A 21,027-nucleotide genomic window follows, 5' to 3' on the forward strand; every position below is an offset into this window, starting at 1 on the left:
TCCTGGAACATACGGGGGCTTAGGAGTAGACATCACCTGTTGACCTGACACACCAGCCATGAACCTTATATCGTGAGCAGGCAAACGGAGTAATCCGTAGTTAAATTCAGCATGTAAAGAACGGTCCAACAACTGATATGAAACGCGTCACACAGAGTATACGTCTCCTATGCACCTGTCTTTTTGTCTCTTATTTTACTGGAAAGATAAATATCTAGCAGAAATATGATGTCTCCCCCAAAGACTTCGCTCTAGATTGTTTAGAAGAAACTCTGTATTAAAAACAGCTATTGCATTTCAAAATATCAGGAATTTTGACAAATAATCACTCTGATAATGTCCTAATTCCAATTCTATATCACTTCAAATTAAAAATTAAAAAAAACTTGAGTTTCATCAGGATTACTGAGCAAACTACACCTAAATTTGAAACAAATGATTTACTGTCGATTTTGGCAGGCAAATAGAGCCCTTGTTATATGATACATAGACCTTTGCTTCTTACAACCAAATCAGTACCCACTACAATGGTACCAAGTACATATATGCATGTTTTTGTAATAACAAATCAAAAAGAACGGTAAAGTCTTTTTTAAGAAAGAAAACATTCGTTGACATCTTTGTTCGTACAATAGGAAGGGAGAAAATGTAACGAATTAGACTGGGATTTGACCTCGAGATCCCTTAATTTCTAGTCAGTTGTTCTACCAGCTGAGCTATCCGGCCACTGGCGATCGAACCCGTCTGACCGCCACAGCAATCTCACTGATATATGCCGATAGTTCGAACACAAATTACATTATATTCCATGAAAATGAGAATTTCGGAAGCGATTCTCTTTATTTAGGTTATACAATGCACTACATGAATAAACTGTAAACTTTAACACTCGGCATTCTGTTAAATAAAAGTGACGAATCCCTCGAATGTATATCCTATCCATGAAGGACCTCTGAGCAATAGGGACGCCATTATGTGCGGCATATTCTTCTTGCAAATTTATGATACATAAAACAGCGAACAGTTAAAAATCTTCAAAACATATGTCAGGAAACTCTAGTATTACGTTTTATTTTGCTGTCATTCATGCATTTCAGTGGACGTCTACCACTAACACACCATCTCAAACAACGTAGTCTCGAACAATGTAGTCTTCTTGTGTAATTTATGTTTCAAGTACAGATTCGTAGCAGACCAGCGACATCGACGATTCCTAGAATCAAAGATATGTTACCCTCGATAAATGCGTATAGCTTGCTTCCAACACCAGCAGTATTATAATGGATACTCCGAACTATGGGTTAATGAATTCTTAAAAGCAATTGTTCCTGCCTACCGGTGATATTCATCTCGATCCTCCGAATAACGTCCTAAATTCTATCAAGCCAAAACAAGATTGCACTGGATCTAGTTAGTATGTCATTTAGAATTTTGAAAAATTGGTTGACCGTGGATGCATAACCAAGGACTGTCATCACACATAGTTGGTTTTGGGGTGGAAGTAAAACGTCTTTGTTGTCTTGCATGGCTTGGAGCGGGCGTACTTACACCTTTCCCACCGAACAAAAATGTTAAAAAGTCGTTGGTATTAAAGTCTCGCGAAGATATTGCTGGGTTAGCAGGAACGTTTGACGTTTTCATCGTCTCTTGGACTTTTAATCTTTGATTACTTTTGTGACTCTCTGCAAAATAAAAGGTTTTGAGAATGGAATATTATTAGTGACACCATCAATAACCACGAATAAACGATTTATCTGAGAATACTTGTTTTTGTTTTTTTTTTATAAAAGTACATGTATCGTATACATTATATAACATGAAAAGGTAAACATAACAAACATTGATCAATATCATAACTTCTATTAGAAAAAACATTAAGAGTTGGGCCAGAAGTGAGATTTGATGCCTAGGAGGAGTAAGCGTCCGATGTGAGACCTATATCTCGATCAAGTAAACGGAGTACTCCGTAGTCAAAATCAGTGTATCATGTGAACAATTGGTTTTTCTAGAAACGATCGATTTAGTATACAGAAGTATCAGTTATATGATGGGTGTTATGTAAACCTCGAGACTAGTTTAAAAATAAGAATCTGTTTCATGAACTTCACATCAGGAACTTTGTCGAATACGAATATGAAATAGGGAATCATGTTATTTACAGTCAAGAAAGACCTTATGTTCTGCTTTATTACAATGCTATTTCAATTATGCATGTTCTTCTCGGTATTGTGGAATTGGCAAACAACTTATACAAAAATTGCAAGTAACGCAAAACAAAGTTGTCAGATTTATTTTCAATCTAGATCCTAGAGCTAGCATTTCTTGTGACATTCTAGATTCTTTGGGCATGTTAAGAGTGGATGACAGAACTACTCAACTAAGATTGAACCATGTCTTTAATATATTTCATGGTAAAGTCCCACATTATCTCTGTGATCAATTTGATCTAAACAATAACACTAGAAGTGCTACAAACAAAAATGTTATCATACCTAAGACAAAAGGCAAAGACTTTTCTTGGTTTTTTTTACAAAGATATTGGAATAATTTACCTTTAGATACAAAAGAGTTGGCAATTAAGCAAAGTTTTTTTTTTAAAAAGCTGTAAACTGAAGTCCTTATTAGTCAGCAAGGCAAAGGGTATAACCAGATAACATGTCCAATTTTGTTTAATACATACTAGTATTTTTTTAACACTTTAGTATTCTATTATAAAAATATGTCTGAAGCTTGTCATTTTTCAACGCATTATGCAACTATTAATTAAAACCTGCTAAAATTCCAATTGTTAGTCATGTAATGTTTATTCTTTTTGTCTGTTGATCATATATATTATATAAATACAAGGACCCCATTGGAAATACACTAATTGAAGATTTTATGAGTTATCCTTAGGTTATTATATCATCATTTGTCATGTTATTCATACAGTTACTTATTCTTTAACTGTTATAACTGCAAAGTACTATAGATTAAGCCAGGTTTCGATTGGTTATTTTAAAATTACAATCATGACATTCTGTGATATTTTATATCTGAATAAAATGAAATGAAAAGAAAAATGTTTCCACAATCTGAAATCAAAACTCCTGGATTCCTGTTGTTTTGACTTCCATCTTTGCTACGTTTAATATCGCCCTAGTCAAAATCATGTTTAAAAACATTTGTTTGATTTTGATTTTGAATACCATTATGGTACGCACATGATTTAGGGGCGAGATCAAAAGATCGATGGCGGATAAAATTCTTAATTCAAATAGCTAGAGGGAGGGAGTGTAAAATCTCCCGTATGTTTCTGTCGTCCAACATTGATTGAACTTTTGTGAAAAAAGAGAAATGACTGTTGAAAACCACATAATATTACATGTTAATGAACATTTAATAGTTTAATGTACACTTTCATTTGTGAATAAAAAGTAGAAAAGGTATACAGTGTTATTTATGCTCGTATGTAATTTACTTGTTCTTACGATCAGTTTCAACATTCATCATATTTAGTTTTAAGGGGTAGGGGACGGGTCTTGATAAAAACTATGTGAGCTTTTTTGTCAGACATTGAATTTTTGATCTCGCCCCTTAGAAAACAGATTTAATAACACTGCTTACGTATCAAACCACGCCTGTGAGATTGACACGGAGGGTGATAAGTGAAATGTTTTAATGTGTTGTATCGAGTATAGAGTTTCCTGATCAGGATATAGGGCTCACGCCGGGTGTGACCGGTCGACAGGGGATGCTTACTCCTCTTAGGCACCTGATCCCACCTCTGGTGTATCCAGGGGTCCGTGTTTGCCCAACTCCCTATTTTGCATTGCTTATATGAGTTTTGAGATTGATGATTGTTCGTTATCTTCACCTTTCACAAAGGATGTTTACATGTGATTTATAAAATGGTTTAATCTTGCGAAATTGTATTCTTTAAATTGCATTCTTCCTACCGTTTAAACACTTCATTATTTTTATATACAAATTCATATATAGAATGTTTCACTTACCAGTCTTTTTTTCAAATGAGACTATTTTGGTCTGTCTTTTCAATGCCAGATTCTTTGACTGCTCCCGAATGGCAGATTCAATGTATTCTTGAGAGCTTTGAAAACTGTTACACACTGGAAAGTTCGGTGGTGGGGCCATCATGTCAGATATCTCTCCTTCTTGGACAATGACAGTCATTCCCTGAGAAAGGTGGTGACCAAAGGTAGAGTGTAGTGCCCAGTAACCTGAAGAAAAACATGAAACACAATCATGGTCCAATTTCTTTTATTGTGTGCATGGGGAGGTCAAGTCTGATATGCGATCAATAACTAAACAAATTACATTGACTTTTGGTTGTATGCAGCAGACTATACATAAAGTCTGCATTTTGTATGATAAAAAATTTGACCAGGGTGTGTAACTTTCAGCTTTGTCCTACCCTTTGACCGCGTCCTAATTCTTCACCATGCAAGGCGAAGATAACGAACAGTGATCAATCTCATAACTCCTACAAGCAATACAAAATAGATAGTTGGGCAAACACGGACCCCTGGACACACCAGAGGTGGGATCAGGTGCCTAGGAGGAGTAAGCATCCCCTGTTGACCGGTCACACCCGCCGTGAACCCCATATCCTGATCATATGTATTACAGAAATAAATCAAATTCAGAAAATGCACTGCTAAATAATTCAACACAACAATGCTACATTATGTGTAGTTACTTTAGCGGTATTCGTGTTATAGTGCTATTGGCAATGAATCAAGTGCGCTAATTTATAGCTGTGCTAACATGATAAAGGCTTTATTTACTGATTACACAAAAAGATACGCTAAATCATGAATATGGGAAATAGTGCACCAGTTAGATTAACATAATAATGTCACCTGGGTTATCTGCTGTGATTCTAATAACAACATAACCTCCAGCAGGAATGCTGACAGTATCTTTTAATGGTGGATTCTTCAGGTTCAGACCGGGCACTCCGTATTGCCAAGATGGGTCAGTCCACGTTGCATCAGTGCAATCATTATTCAAACATCTGATATCCCGATTCGGGGCCGTTGTCTTTCCGGTAATGGTGTCATACTTAGGGTATCCAATTTTTACCACATGAAACTGATGACCATGAACATGAACTGAATGTGGTACTTTCATTCCTGCATGTAGTAATGACAAACATATACACTACCTTTCTTTCTATATGAATTACTAGTATTTTTCAGATCCGAAATAAATTGTTTCATTCCGTTTTTATATTTATCTATGATGAAATTTTACTCTGATTTCAGACAGATGAATAGATGATAGATAGATAAAGATAGCTATAGACAGATAGATGATAGATAATATATAAATCGATGATATATAGAAAAATAATGATAAATAGATAGAAAGATATGATAGAAAGAAAGAAAGATAGATACATGTAGATAGATAGATAGAGATATATATATAGTGAGGTAGATAGATAATAGACAGAAAAATCGATGATAGATGGATAAATCGATGATAGATAGATGATAAATATAGAAAGATAGATGATAAATATAGAAAGATAGATGATAGATAGAAAAATAAACAGATGGATAGAGAAGGAAATAGATAGATAGAAATATACATAGATATAAATTAATAAATAGAAAGATAGATAGGTAGATAAAGTTTACCTTTTGAGAACAAAACAATCTGTATAGTGTTGTGTATTTCTACTTTGATTGTGTGTGTACATCTGCATCCGTTGGCTGTGCAGTGTGAGGGATCACATGGAATCGAGCCATTAATCGTAGGATAAGTCTAAAAATAAAGTTACTGTAGTATATTGTATCCGTATCAGCAAACTTAGAGAAGTCTTTCAAATGATGAACACAATAATCACCAGTAATGATTTTTTTATCCACCCTTGATACAAATCCTGGGGTCATAAAATTGTCATTTTTGTTAAAGGACTTACTTCTCCTTCTAAAACATCTACTTAATTTCAATTTAGCATTAAAAATTATCTAAATGTTTACACATACACTATATATACCAATTTAGCCCCGTCCTGGAGTCAGAATCTCAATCCTGGGGATCATGCAATTTACAATTTTGGTAAAGGCTTCCTGCTTTACATGACTATGCATTTAGTTTTTCTTACATATTTACAGTTGTAGAGAAGATTTTGAATATTAGTCAATATATTGTTACCCTGCACCTAAATCCTCAGGGTGCAGAAACCCTGACATTTCAACTTTTGGCCCCCTTATCCCAAAGAAGATCCATACAGAATTTGAAAAAAAAAATGGAATGGTTATCATGAAGACGTTAAAAATGTTTAAATGTTTACACATCATTTCATTTACATGACAAAATACTGCATGGAGATATAATATTCTTCCAATATTGGTGCTTTAGGTCATCTGAGTAAACTCAGTTTATCTATTGCAATTGGCCCCACCCTGATATCAAAGCTCCTACCCCTGGGATCATGAGATGTACAATTTTGATAGCGCAAAGAACTATCTGCTCATTCTAAATGTCCACTTAGTTTCAATTTAGTATGCATAGCAGTAAAAATGCCCTTGAGTCAGAACCCTACCCCAAATATTAGGAAATTAGCGACCTTACTGCTCTGCATGACTATGTATTTAGTTTTTCTTGCAGATGTGCGGATGTAGATAAGATAAGATTTTTGAAAATGGTCAAATCGTCAATACAACCTCGCATTGGGTCAAATGCTGTCTGACGTGTTTCATACCGTTTGTTAAGCCGTTCTTGGCACACTGATTTTGACTGCGGATAACTCCGTTTACCTGATCAGGATATGGGGCTCACAGCGGGTGTGACCGGTCAACAGGGGATGCTTACTCCTCCTAGGCACCTGATCCCACATTTGGTGTGTCCAGGGGGTCCGTGTTTACCCAACTATCTATTTTGTATTACTTATAGGAGTTACATGACATTGATCACTGTTCGTTATCTTACCCTCTTCACCTTGCATATGTAGGTTTAGCTCAGAGGTGCAGGAGTCCTGAAATTTACAATTTATGCACCCCTTGTCCCAAAGATGCTTCATATTAAATATGAAAATAATTGGAATGGTAGTTCATAATTTGAAAATGTTCATTTGTTAACGGACCACCGATGCAGACCAAGTTTGATAGTATCATATATCTTTATGCAGTATTTTGGTTGGTAAATAAAGTACTAAATGTTATATACGAAACGGTTAATTCAACTACGTTCTGGAAATCTTGTTATATGAAAGTAATACAAAACAGGGAGTTGGACAAACACGGACCCCTTGATATACCAGAGGTGGGATCAGGTACCTAGGATGAGTAAGCATCCCCTGTCGACCGGTCACACCCGTTGTGAGCCCTTTACACGACCATTCCTCACGATGAATTAAAGACTATACTTTTTGACATCATAGACAGTTGCTTCTTCAATAAAAATGGAAAACGGAAATATTCAGATCTAGTGAACAGTCATCCAAAAAATTACTTTGTTAAACACCACTCTCATTCCACGTACAAGTACTCTGAAGTTGAAATAAAAAATATGCTAGAGTTCCTCATTGACAATATATTCAGTTCCTCATTGACAATATCTTCGTAGTCTTTGGTGATCAGGTCTTGCAACAGTCTGTTGGAATTCCCTTGGGCACGAATTGTGCTCGTTTGTTAACTGGCCTTTTTCTTGAAGCAAAATTTATTCAGAAACTTCTATTTGAGGAGAAACAATATCTTGCTGTGGCCTTCAATTCGACATTTAGATACACTGTATATCGACGACGTTTTGTCTATTAACAATAACAACTTTCATTCATATATCGATTCGATATATACCTGTGAACTCGAAATAAAAGACACCACAGAGTCGTCCACTTCTGCTTCATACTTAGATATTTTATTGAAAGTTGACATTAACGGCAAGCTGACAACTCAACTGTATGACAAACGGGATAATATCAGCTTCTCCATCGTCATCTTCCCATATTTATGTAGCAATATTCCATTATCACCTGCATATGGTGTTTATATCTCTCAACTGATTCGATACGCAAGAGCTTGATCTGCGTATGGTCAGTTTTAAATCGAAGCAAGCTACTGACAAATAAGTAGATGGTACAGGGGTTTCAACAGTCTCGATTAAAGTCAGCATTTCGCAAATTCTATGGTCGTTATAACGATCGAGTTCGTCAATACAACCTATCATCGGGTAAACTGCTGTCTGACGTGTTTCATACCCATTGTTAGGGCGTTATTGACACGCTGATTTTGACTACGGATAACTCCGTTTACCTGATCAGAATAGAGGGCTCAAGGCGGGTGTGACCGGTCGACAGACGATGCTTACTCCTAGGCACCTGATCCCACCTCTGGTGTGTTCAGGGGTCCGTGTTTGCCCAAATATCCATTTTGTATTGCTTATAGGAGTTATGAGATTGATCACTGTACGTTACCTTCACCTTTCATTCAATGTGTACTTAGTTTTGATAAATATTCCATCGCGAAACTACGCCAAAATTATGTACACTGTCAAGTAAACCTGTTATTCGGTATATCGACTATTCCGTAACTTGATCTGAGGAGTCGGATTACGTTATTGTAGTAATGATAAACATGTGATATACCGTTTTAGACATCTTTGAAAACATGTGCATATATGAAAAGGAATATCGTTCAGAAATTGAAGACATATAGCAGAATTATATTTGAATGTACGCGTAACTTTGTCTGTGACGCGGTCAATCAATTTTCACATAAACAAGCAATTGTGTCTTATGACGTCTTCAATTTCAAAGAATAATGATACGGATTCAAAAACACACATTGCTGTGCTTTAAAAACTCAAATCACACTCTGTGAAATCAACAGTAGAGGCACATGGAAACACAACAACAAAGAACACACAAACAAACAAGCAACGGATTATGCAACGAAGAAGACGAAGAAAGTCAAAGATATACCTGTAATGCAGAGGTCGGATACCTGAAACGTTTACCATTGATGGCTGGATGATCACCTGTAAAACAATGCAGGACTATGTTGAAATGACATATCTTATACAGTATTGTATCACTGCAGTGGAATAACGGTATTTATAGAACAATGTATCAAAACATTGGAATGGTACTAAAAAGTGAATATAACGAACAACTTTAAAAAATCCTAAGTAGATTTTTTTTAATGAGAGTAGGGCAAACACGGACCCCTGGAATACCAGAAGTGAGACCAGGTGCAGTGAACCCTCTATCTTGATCAGGTAAACGGAGTGATCCATAGTCAAAACCGTGGCCTAACGATTAGTATCACACACATCAGACAGTATGTATTAGACCTAATGACAGGTTGTATTTGCAAATTAGATCATTAAAAGATCATAAATTTGTAAAATACTGCCTTCATACGAAACTGCTGAAACCTCATCAATATCAATTTATTTCACCGTAGCCTGCCTAAAATGAAAATTGATCATAACCAGAGCATACTCTCGCATATCGAATCAGTTGATCGACATCAACAGCATACGCATATGACAATTGAAAATTACAACATATGTTTAACAAGTATTCTGAGAATATTGCATAAACAATATATGTCACCTGCCGGTGTCCTCATTTAAATTTGTATGACGGATGTGTTTCGAAAGAATGTACATTTGATGTTGTTTGACCTTGAAATGTGACCTATAACATTGGTACTAAGTCAACATATTTACCAGTATCTAATTAGTTTGACGTTTTGTTGTTCATACAGTTGACACATGTTGCTTTTAGCATGAATGAAATAATCTTATTCATATCATTACATTTTATTAATTCAGTTCATAAACATGCATCATATATCGTAAATGTCACATAGTAAATTTGGGTTTGGTAACTTTAATCATAAAAAAACAAGACAATTTGGAACTCCGGCATCATGAAAGGTGAAGATAACAGTTATTGCTATAGGGACATTTTTCAAGGTATGGAGACTGGCTGCTGTTTTTTGTGTTTTTCAGATACTCGTTCCTTGCCTTAGTATACGGGATGGTAGCTGTTCCCGTTATGTTGTCGTGACATATCTTTTGTGATGGAGGCGTTTGCACACAAGTCAACTGATTCTATATGTATTGGTGTATTGCCAGTGAATTTGAAATTGTTCTGAGCAATTGAACTGTGACTGAATTTGTGAAACTGTGACTGTTGTCAAATGATTGCTATTATCACAACTCCCATGATCCATATCTATTCACAATTGTGTTGCCAGTGAATTTGAAACTGTTCTGTGATTTGTGATTGTGATTTGGTGACACTTGCTGTTGAAAAAATGCATAGTTGAGCTAAATATTGGGTTAATTTAACATACTCTAATTAAGTAACCATCCGCGGTTGACCCGGGGTGGTCATTTCTGAACTTGTTGATTATGTTGATTTTGTGTTGATGTTGCTTTTTGTGTGGGTTTGCCCATATGAGTTGTTATTGAATGGCATCCCACAAATTCTTGCTTTATGCCACGGCCAATACTCGCCAAATAAAGTTTAAACTGGTTTTGCTTGTCTTTTTCTCTGTATAAATAAGTCCTTATCCTTATTTTTGTGCATGGATTTTCCAGCGATATTTTGATGAAACAACACACGGTACAGTCTGTACCAAAACACTGTGTCGTTTACAAATCAACGGACTTTGGCGTGTCACGACATCGCACTTTGGCGCATTAGTATGCACCATCGGACTTTGTCGACTCGACACCATCGCATTATGACGCATTCGTTTCACACCATCGCACTTTGGCGTGTCAGACCATCGCATTTTGGCGTGTCAGACCATCGGGGTTTGGCGCAAACCATCGTACTTTGGCGTGACCATCGCACTTTGGAGTCCTACATATATATTATTAAAAAGTAGATATTAACAGCAAACTAACAACTCAACCTTATGACAAACGGGATGATCTCAGCTTCTCCATCGTCAACTGTCCATATTTATGCACATGTAGTAATATTCCATTATCATAACCTGCATATTGTTGTTTATATCTCTCAACTGATTCGATACGCAAGAGCTTGTTCTGCGTATGGTCAGTTTTTAAATCGAGGTAAGCTACTGACAAACAAGTTGATGGTACAGGGGTTTCAACAGTCTCGTTTAACAGCATTTCGCAAATTCTATGGTCGTTATAACGATCTAGTTTGCAAATACAACCTAATATTGGGTCAAATGTTGTCTGGCGTATTTCATACCAATTGTTAGGCCGCTCTTGGCACACTGATTTTGACTATGGATAACTCTGTTTACCTGTTCAAGATATAGGATTCACGACGGCTGTAACCGGTCGACATGGGATGCTTACTCCTCCTAGGCACCTGATCCCACCTCTGGTATATCCAGGGGTCCGTATTTGTCCAACTTTCTATTTTGTATTGATTATAGGAGTTATGGGATTGATCACAGTTCTTTATCTTCACCTTGCACTACGCCAATTTCAAATACCCTCGATTACAGTCAGATTGCAGGAATGGGATAAATTGAGTAATTTCGCCGGCCGACTGATTAGACTACAGAACAAAAATCCTCACGTGATTATTTAAAAAAAATTTGATATACATTTTCATTGATGAAAGCTACAGGGTATATCCAACCACTACGGCAATTTACTATGGACAGTGGAGATGTTCATGTGGATGGGCAATAAAATATTTCTTATAGGAGTTATGAAATTGATCACTGTTCGTTATCATCACCGTTCATGCATGAATATAGATGTATTAGGGATACTGATTGTTCCCAGCTGTCATCTTATGATGACCAAATAGACTAATCTTGTTCAGTTTAAGGTAGATATTGTTTAAATGTAGACAGACACAACGAATTTGCCAAATGAGATAAACATGATGAAAACGAACGGTGGAGACCAATTTACACGAAACTGTCTAACTGTGTTGAAATGTTTGAGTAAATGGTAGGGGATTTGATCGAATGTTATATATCATTGAAAGCAGAATTTATTGCGTCTCCTGATAGGATATATATCTCTTAAGAATTATCTGTATAAGTAAAACATGAACCACTTCCTTGCCCCTCCTTACGGACAGCTCAACTGCCCAGTGTAAATTGTTGTAGGAGTTGGTTGTACTCTGCTTTAAAAGCACGATCACGATTGTATCTTGCGTAGGAATGATTGTATCCAAATGATGTTAGGCCACGGTGGAAAAATACAAAAGCAGGTCAGATAACAAATGAGCATAATATTGGGATGACATATCTTATAATATAATACATGCATTCATTAGAATGACATTCATGTATTATATAGAGAGATGCAGCGCTACATTGTAGTCACATCTATTATCTTATTAAAAGAAAGGTGAAGACAACGAACGGTGACCAAGCTCATAACTCCTATAAGCAATACAAAATAAAGAGTTGTGTAAACAGCGACCCCTGGATATACCAGAGGTGGGATCAGGTGCCTCGGGGGAGTAAGCATCCCCTGTCGACCGGTCACACCCGCCGTGAGCCCTATATCTTGATCAGGTAAACGGAGTTCATGATAGACGTACGTAGATGAAATGCATTATATTTTGAAAAAATAATCAAAGCATGGATAACTTTTACAATCACGTGACTTACGATTGATATGAAAATGCAAAAAGAATTCTTGGAGTGCTGAAAATGGACTTTCAATGGGAACTGGAAACTTCTGTAGTACGGCACTGGTTGCTTTCAGTCTTCCTAAATGTATATTTGTTACATTGGAGCGTACTGGAGTGGTTCTAAAATTAATATTCAAAGATATTGCTTGGTAATTCGTTTTGATTTTAGGGATGGGGTGTTATGTAGAAAAAAGACAGGAGAGAATTCGCATTAGTAGAACTAGAATTATTCTAAGAAATAATCTTCAAGCCATTTCAAAATTTGATGTACTCTAATTTAGTTGAATACAAAGAATAAAAGTGCCACTGAGCTACTTCCAGGCCTGCTAGGAGAAGTAGTTTGTTCATTGATAAATTGCAAAAGAGTGGAACGAATCGTGCATTGATATTGATGAGAAATAAATGATACATTCGTGTACTGAGCGACATGTATACGTCGTGCATTAGTAATACACAATAAGGTACATCAAGACATTTGCTACCCTAAATTTCTCCTAAATTACAAGCAGTTTGAAAATATGATCAAAGTCAATCCACACAACAACATGAAGGAACTAGTGCGAGCATTAGCTACAGTAAATACAAAGGGTGATTACTGTGCTTTGTCATATTGATAGATTAAAATGTATTTCTTTTTTAAAACAACCAAAACATCCAAACGTTCAACAGTGTCTTGAAATTCAAATATACAGTTGACACAAAATACTGCTAAAATGTGGAGATTAAAGTTTACATTCATGACGATATTCCAAAATATTATATCATGCTGTGCATAGTTCACTATAATTCTAACAACACATTTTAGTTTTGTTTCAGAACTTTCGAATTGTGCAGGAAACGATTTCACTACACGCAGTGTAGTGCTGAATATTTCATTCGCCTTGTACATGTATCTATTGGTGGAGGAAAGACAACTATCTATTGTATCTGCCTTTTACATTCCTTTGAGCATACACATTATAAACTATGTCATCGTACTCATACTACATCAGTGTTTGATACAAGATTATCCTATTGCGTCAATCTTACATAGGTTTACGTTGATTAGTTGTAAATTGTTTAACGTCTCGCTCAAGAATCTTTCACACATATAGAGACGTAACCGTTGCCGGTGAAGGGCTGCAAAAGAGGTATAGCGCATTTGCTGACGATACGGCCGACTCAGAAATCTAAATGGAAAACACCGGTTTCCAATAATAGACTGACGTTTTATATTTAAATATAAGGCCAACGTTTTTTTATGTTTCGTTAACCAAGATATATAACAAGGTATTTATGTAGGCGAAATTGCATACCAAGTACGCTATACCCCTTTAGGCATATGCTAGGCACTTATGGTAATTGAACAGGGATGGATCTTTATTGTGCTACACCTGCTGTGACACGGGACCTCGGTTTTGTGGTTTCATCAGAAGGATCGCCTATTTAGTCGCCTATTACGACAAGCAAGTGGTACTGAGGACCTATTCTAACCGGATCCCACGGCCATCCAACACTGAATAAATCCAATGACGAGAATTTCAGTTTATCTTCATCGCTATCGTGATTATAAATAATATAACAGTAGAGTCCTAAGTTTTATTACAGTGTTTGAAAACATGTAGGTCCTTGGTATCCCTTGCTTGTCGTAAGAGGCGACTAAATGGGCGGTCCTTCGGATGAGACCGCACAAACCGAGGTCCCGTGTCACAGCAGGTGTGGCACGATAAAGATCCCTCCCTGCTCAAATGCCGTAAGCGCCGAGTTAAGGCTAAATTTTGCAGTCCTTCATCGGCAGTGGTGACGTCTCCCTATGAGTGAAAGATTTTCGAGAGGGACGTTAAACAATATTTAATCAATTAACCAATCTATTAATGACACTCGGTTTCTCAATATTTATAGGTTATAGACTTTGTATGGGAAAATATGACGACCGAGTTTTTTGGCGCGTAGCATTTTGCGAGGTCCTTCCGCGACAAAAAACGAGGTCGTCATATTTCCCATACAAATTCTATAACCTTTTTATTATATACTTTCAATTTCATTTAGAAACTAACAGTAATTTTATTTTTAACAATTTCTTTGTTGGTTTAACTGAGTAAAAGATGAAAAACACGAAAATTTTTAAATTGAACGGTGTAGTAATTTGCTTGTGTATTGATTGTGACGCAATGTTTGCGGGCCAGAATGTTTGCGGGCATATATCATGTGATATATATCCGCAAACTTTTAAAGAAAAAAGAAGAAATTAAATTGAAAGTATATAATAATGCGTCATATTATTTCGCGAATATCTATATATTCATACTCACCCATATATTTGGTTAACGACATCACAAGGATTCTGCGCAGTACATGGTCTCGTCATTGACACCGGTGCCCGGAACCTGTTCACCCCTTGATAGTTAAGGATGGCATAAGTCTTTCTAGGTGTCTTAATGGGATGCTAAAATTTCAATAAGAATAAAAATTGCAAATGAATATTAATTCTACTCCAGGAAACTCTGGTAAGATTATTTTCTTTGCATTTCTCGCACATTGAATGCATTTTACCGAAGAAAAATCCTTTTGTGTGGAATTAAATCATATTCCTCAATACAATGTCAAATTGACATGTTTGATAACAAAAAACTATCAAGATGCACGCAACAAATGGATTCTTCGAATTAGTGCTTTGTATAACATCCCTTGTAAAGAATGAAATAAAAATTCAAAGTGCTAGACGTTTGTGAAGAGTTGTTTGGTAGAACAAACATTATCCAGCTAAATAGTGTACTCAGCAATACCGTGATGTTAGCTGGGTCTAAAACAGTATATACGAATATCGTCTGTATTCGTGTTAGATATGTCAATTTCAAATATTGTTAGATATGTCAACTTGACAAATTGTCAACAATACAAGAAATACCTAGATCGGCTTACAACCAAACGAATTATTGGTACAGGAATACATTGCAAATCTCTGAAAAGTTGAACTTTAACAAACCTCCATTAAAAATGTCATAATAAACAAGATTGTTTCATTGCACAACATATGTTATATAAGTAATCGAGAAACGTGCTAATACATCAGACGGATCAAATTCGTTATCTGGACACGGTGAAAAATGCCTCGTCTGATATTCACACACACCCTCCTTAAAGGTTTCCACCTAGAAGATTCACAAGCTGAGATCTTTATCCTCTGACAGATTTCTTCCCTGTCAGTCCCTGGGGTTAGTCTGGATCTACGACACCTAATGCAACAGGGAGAGGGAAAATACAAAGGACCAGACCGGGATTCGAACCCCGTCTCCCGAATATGTAGCCGGTTGATCTTCCAACTCAGCCATCTTGCAGACAACAAACAGAACTTAGATATTTGTCTTGGCTTGTGATAATTCTAGATGTCATATTATTAAAGTGTTTTTAAAAAAAACTCTACGATCTACTATTACTTTAATCAGTAAATTTGTTCACTGTCATTCTATAATATCCATAAATATCATGTCCATTTTAACTGCATAGACATAGACAGTATATCCCTATTCATTTTTATCTGAAACGTGTGACAATGCAAAGAATGCTTTTATCAGTTATTGTCTGGCAAATTTTCACAACAATAAATATAATAATTGAGGTTGCCGAGCCTTAGGTTTTTATTTGACCTATAAGTCTAATAGATTAACTTTATTGTTAAACCTAGGAGCTTCATCCTTATACCATTTTTCCATCTTACTATCGGTGTGACCAATATATTAATTAATGATATAAGACAGCACAGAGTAATCAGCATCTGCTTCATTGATATTTTATTGGAAATGGATGTTAACTGCAAACTAACAAGCCATCTTTATGACAAACGACATGACTTCAACGTCTCCATCGCTTAAGTAGCGATATTCAATTATCACCTGTATATGGTGTTTATATCTCTCGAGTGATTCAATCAGCAAGAGCTTGTTCTGCGTATGATGAAAGGTGAAGATAACGAACGGTGATCAATCTCATAACTCCTATAAGCAATACAAAATAGAGTTGGGAAATCACAGATCCCTGGACACACCAGAGGGAGATCAGTTGCCTAGGAGTAGTAAGCATCCCCTGTCGACCGGTCACACCCGCCATCCGCCCTATATCGTGATCAGGTAAACGGTGTTATCCGTAGTTAAAATCAGTGTGTCAAGAACGGTCTAACAATCGGTATGAAACATATCAGACAGCATTTGACATAATTATATGTTGTATTGGCAAACTAGATCGTTACAAAGACCATAGAATTTGCGAAAAGCTGACTTTAAACGAGACTGTTGAAACCCCAGTACCAACTTGTTTGTCGGTGGCTTGCTTCGATTTAAAAACTGCCTATACGCAGAACAACCTTTTGCATATCGAATCAGTTGAGAGATATAAACACCATATGCCGGTGATAATGGAATATTGCTGCATACATATGGGATGATTACGATGGAGAAGTTGAAATCATTCCGCGTGACATAAAGTTGAGTTGTTAGTTTGCCGTTAATATCCATTTTTAATTCGAGGCAGGCTTCTAACAAACAAGTTGATATTAAAGATATTTTAACAATCTCGTCTAGTTTGCCTATATAACCTGCCATTGGGTCAAATGCTGTCTGACATGTTTTATACCGATTGTTAGACCGTTCGTGGCACACTGATTTTGACTACGGTTAACTCCGTTTACCTGATCGGGATATAGGGCTCACGGCGGAGGTAACCGGTAGACAGGGGTGCGTACTCCTCCTAAGCACCTGACCTGACATCTGGTGTGTCCAGGGGTCCGTGTTCGCCCTACTCTTAATTTTGTATTCCTAATAGGAGTTATGAGATTGATCACTGTTCGTTATCTTCACCTTTGTAGGAGTTATGAGATTGATCACTGTTCGTTATCTTCACCTTTATAGGAGTTATGAGATTGATCACTGTTCGTTATCTTCACCTTTATAGGAGTTATGAGATTGAGCACTGTTCGTTATCTTCACCTTTATAAGAGTTATGAGATTGATCACTGTTCGTTATCTTCACCTTTATAGGAGTTATGAGATTGAGCACTGTTTGTTATCTTCACCTTCCATTAGACCTTATCTGCGTATGGCCAGGTTACTGACAAACAAGTTGATGATTTAGGGGTAATTTAAAGTCAACATTTTCCAAATCCTATGGTCGTTATAACTATTTAGTTGATCACTGTTATCTTCACCTATTGATTCAGTATGGAAATACAAAACTGTCATGTATCTCATTTTTAATATAATTTCCATATCCCTTTGATTTTCTTCAGCATTTTTACCAATCATAAAAGACTCAACAACAAGTAATCATTAATCAGTCATTATAGCCAATTTTACCTATCATGATAAAAAGGAATTCACCAAACACATTTAACAAACTTTCCACTCTCGAGTATTAGACAATCCTTCTATTCGAATATTAGACAATCCTTCTACTCGACTTATTGACATCCTTCTAATCGACTTTTAGACACCCTTCTACTCAAATATTAGACAATGATATTAGACAATAATTTGCTAGCTGTTTTTCGACTTTTGTAACTCATAAAAACGTCATCATATACAGTTGAAGTGCCACATACTCTGGCCCGCACTTGGAGCGTATGGACGTAGCAGTGAGGTGTATTGATTATTTCCACGCTTACTGTGACAAGGGACAGTCATGTTTCCGTTTATATTAATGGTAAACGCGAATGCTGTTGATTCACAATACATCACAGTATAGGCACATTTAATGTTAAGAATGAAAATATGATTCATACCCAAAGTGTCCTGGTCGGTAGTGTTTCAATGGCGATGTAGTAATTGTTTGGGAGGCGTTTTGCTTGGAGTTTTATATCAACACTCTCGCCTGGAGTTAAAACAACAGCGTCGCAGTTTTGTTCCTCCACTTCATTTCCATCAAGAGCTAGTACAGATATAGCATGCTACGGGGTAATAAAAGTGCAATGCATTACACGTCTATAAAAATATTTTAAAAAGAGCTTTAGTAATCCTTACTTCTTTATCAGTGTACAAAATTCATAAAGCAAGGTTTCATTAAATGGTACGCACACCTTCAAAGGTTATTTTGAATGGTGTAGCAAATCCCACGTTGATAATCCTAAAGCGATAGGTGCCTCCCATCTGTACAGTAAAAGTTTCCATTGGAAAATATGATTTTTCGCCATTTTTAAAAGTGTCGGTGTACCGTCTCCCTATAAATAAAATCGGTGGTTGGAAATGAATGCGGTTTTCCCTCTTTCATACATTGTGAACAGTATACCGTAAAAAGACGGAAAACTCCATCATTTAACTTAGTGGATGAGATTATGAGATTGATCACTGTTCGTTATCTTCACCTTGCATGATGCGAACTTTTCCGCCTTTCATTTTTTCGATGTATATCTCCATGTTACGAAAACAAATAAATTTATTCCTTCACGTAATAATTGTAAAGCGTTGAGTTTAAATGATAATACATGGTAAGTTTGTGTTGAATCAACATTAACGATTTATTCTTGGACTACATTTTATGTATTTTCGAGATGAAATATACAATGGAATATGAAAAAAAAAAAAAGATAAATAAATGAAATTAAAAAAATCTAAACTGAGTAAATTACACCAGGTGAAATCATTGAGTTTGTTCATACCATTTTGGGCGGAATATATATCTCAGAAATCCTATCAATAGCACAGAATTAAAGAATGGCAAACACGGACCCCTGATCATCCCAGAGGTGGAATCAGCTGTTTACAAAGAGTATGCATCCCCTGTTGACAGGTTACATCCGCTGTCGGCCTTTTATCTTGATCATTTAAACGAAGGAATCAGTAGTCAAATTCAGTATGTAAAGTACAGCCAAATATTTTATATAAAACAGGTCAGATACACATAGCATTCGACCAAGTTACAGCTTGTATTTGCAAATAACATATAGATAATTATTACGAAATAGAATTTGCGAAATGATGACTTTAAACAAGACTGTTAAAAACCCTGTACCATTAACGTATCTGTCGGAAGCCTACTCTGATTAAAAGTTTATCATATTTAGAGCATGCTCTCGCGTATCGAATCAGTCGGGAGACATAAACACCATACACGGGTGATAATGGAATATTGATACGCAAGATTTGGAAAACGCTGTGGTATCTTTTATTTTTAATGTCAGTGGGATATATAGAATGGACACATGAATGCAAATGAGTGTTGTTAATAGATATAACGTCGCTGATATACATGTACTGTAAATTCCTAAATATACACTTTTATTTTTATATTGCTAAAATACATGATAAAACGTTAGATCAACAGAGCACTCACGAATTTATCGTGCCCGAGTCATTTCGCGATAAGTGCTCGCGTAATTTAAGAAATCTACAGTATCTAAATGTCAAGTTCAATGCCACCGTAAAATATTTCTTGTCGTATAGAACCTTTTGACTAAAATGTGAAGATAACGAACATTGATGTTTACTCCTTGTAGGCACCTGATCCCACCTCTGATATGTCCAGAGGTCCGTGTTTGCCCAACTATCTATTTTTGTATTGCTTATAGGAGTTATGAGATTGATCACTGTTCGTTATCTTCACCTTGTATTGATCAATCTCATAAATCCCGTAAAAAAAAAACAAAAAAACTACGAACCCCTGGATACACAAGATATAGGATCAGGTGACTACGAGGAGTAAGCACTCCCTGTTGACCGGTCATACCCTTCGTGATCCATCTATCTTGATCAGGTAAACAGAGTAATCCGTAGTCAATATCGGTATGTAAAGAAAGGCCTAACAGTTAGTATACAAAACGTCAGACGGCATTCGACTTAACGACAGATTGTATATGGAAATGAGATCACAATAACCATAGAATTTGGGAAATGTTGATTTGAAACGAGACTGATGAAACCCCTGTATCATCAACGTCTTTGTCAGTAACATAATAATAATAATACCATATTTATATAGCACCCTTTTCATACACTATGTACGCTCAAAGGTGCTTTACAATGTATATATACCTTACAAGAGAATGTTATACACATAATACATAGAAAATAAATAAAACATTAAAAGCTGTACCTATCCTCATTGTACATATAAAACTTGAAAACACAAGATACCATAAATATGCCAGATAAGAATAAACATCAGTTTCAGGGCGTATTAAAATAATAATAAATAATGAAATGCACACACAGCTTATAATGTCTCAGGTATAATACATTAAAACATACAATTCCTTTTTTTTTTTTTATAAAACATCACAAAATGGTACTCGAAAGCTAAGACACACAGTCTTTAGTTTTCACAGAATCTAACCTACACGAATGACTGAAATGATAAAAACTAGTCCTGGAAAACTTGATGGAAAAGATGTGTTTTCAGTGACTTCTTGAATGCACACAGTGTTCTACAGTCCCTTGCATGTTCTGGAAGGGCATTCC

The 21,027-nt window shown here is 36.1% G+C and overlaps 1 protein-coding gene across 1 annotated transcript in view; it reads right to left on the reverse strand.

Annotated features, from left to right (window-relative positions):
• Positions 1–1,046: 1,046 nt before the first annotated feature.
• Positions 1,047–21,027, reverse strand: part of LOC125666817 (uncharacterized) — a 41,982-nt gene continuing 22,001 nt past the window's right edge. Inside the window, exons 7-15 of the mRNA XM_056151932.1 lie at positions 18,649–18,791; positions 18,357–18,521; positions 14,896–15,029; positions 12,582–12,724; positions 8,933–8,988; positions 5,646–5,772; positions 4,863–5,135; positions 3,996–4,220; positions 1,047–1,682 (exon numbers count right to left, since the gene is read on the reverse strand). Coding sequence (XP_056007907.1) covers positions 1,420–1,682; positions 3,996–4,220; positions 4,863–5,135; positions 5,646–5,772; positions 8,933–8,988; positions 12,582–12,724; positions 14,896–15,029; positions 18,357–18,521; positions 18,649–18,791 — 1,529 coding nt within the window. The 3' untranslated portion in view covers positions 1,047–1,419. The remainder of the gene's footprint in view (positions 1,683–3,995; positions 4,221–4,862; positions 5,136–5,645; positions 5,773–8,932; positions 8,989–12,581; positions 12,725–14,895; positions 15,030–18,356; positions 18,522–18,648; positions 18,792–21,027) is intronic.

Source organism: Ostrea edulis, chromosome 10, assembly GCF_947568905.1.
Source record: "Ostrea edulis chromosome 10, xbOstEdul1.1, whole genome shotgun sequence".
Lineage (NCBI taxonomy): Eukaryota > Metazoa > Mollusca > Bivalvia > Ostreida > Ostreidae > Ostrea > Ostrea edulis.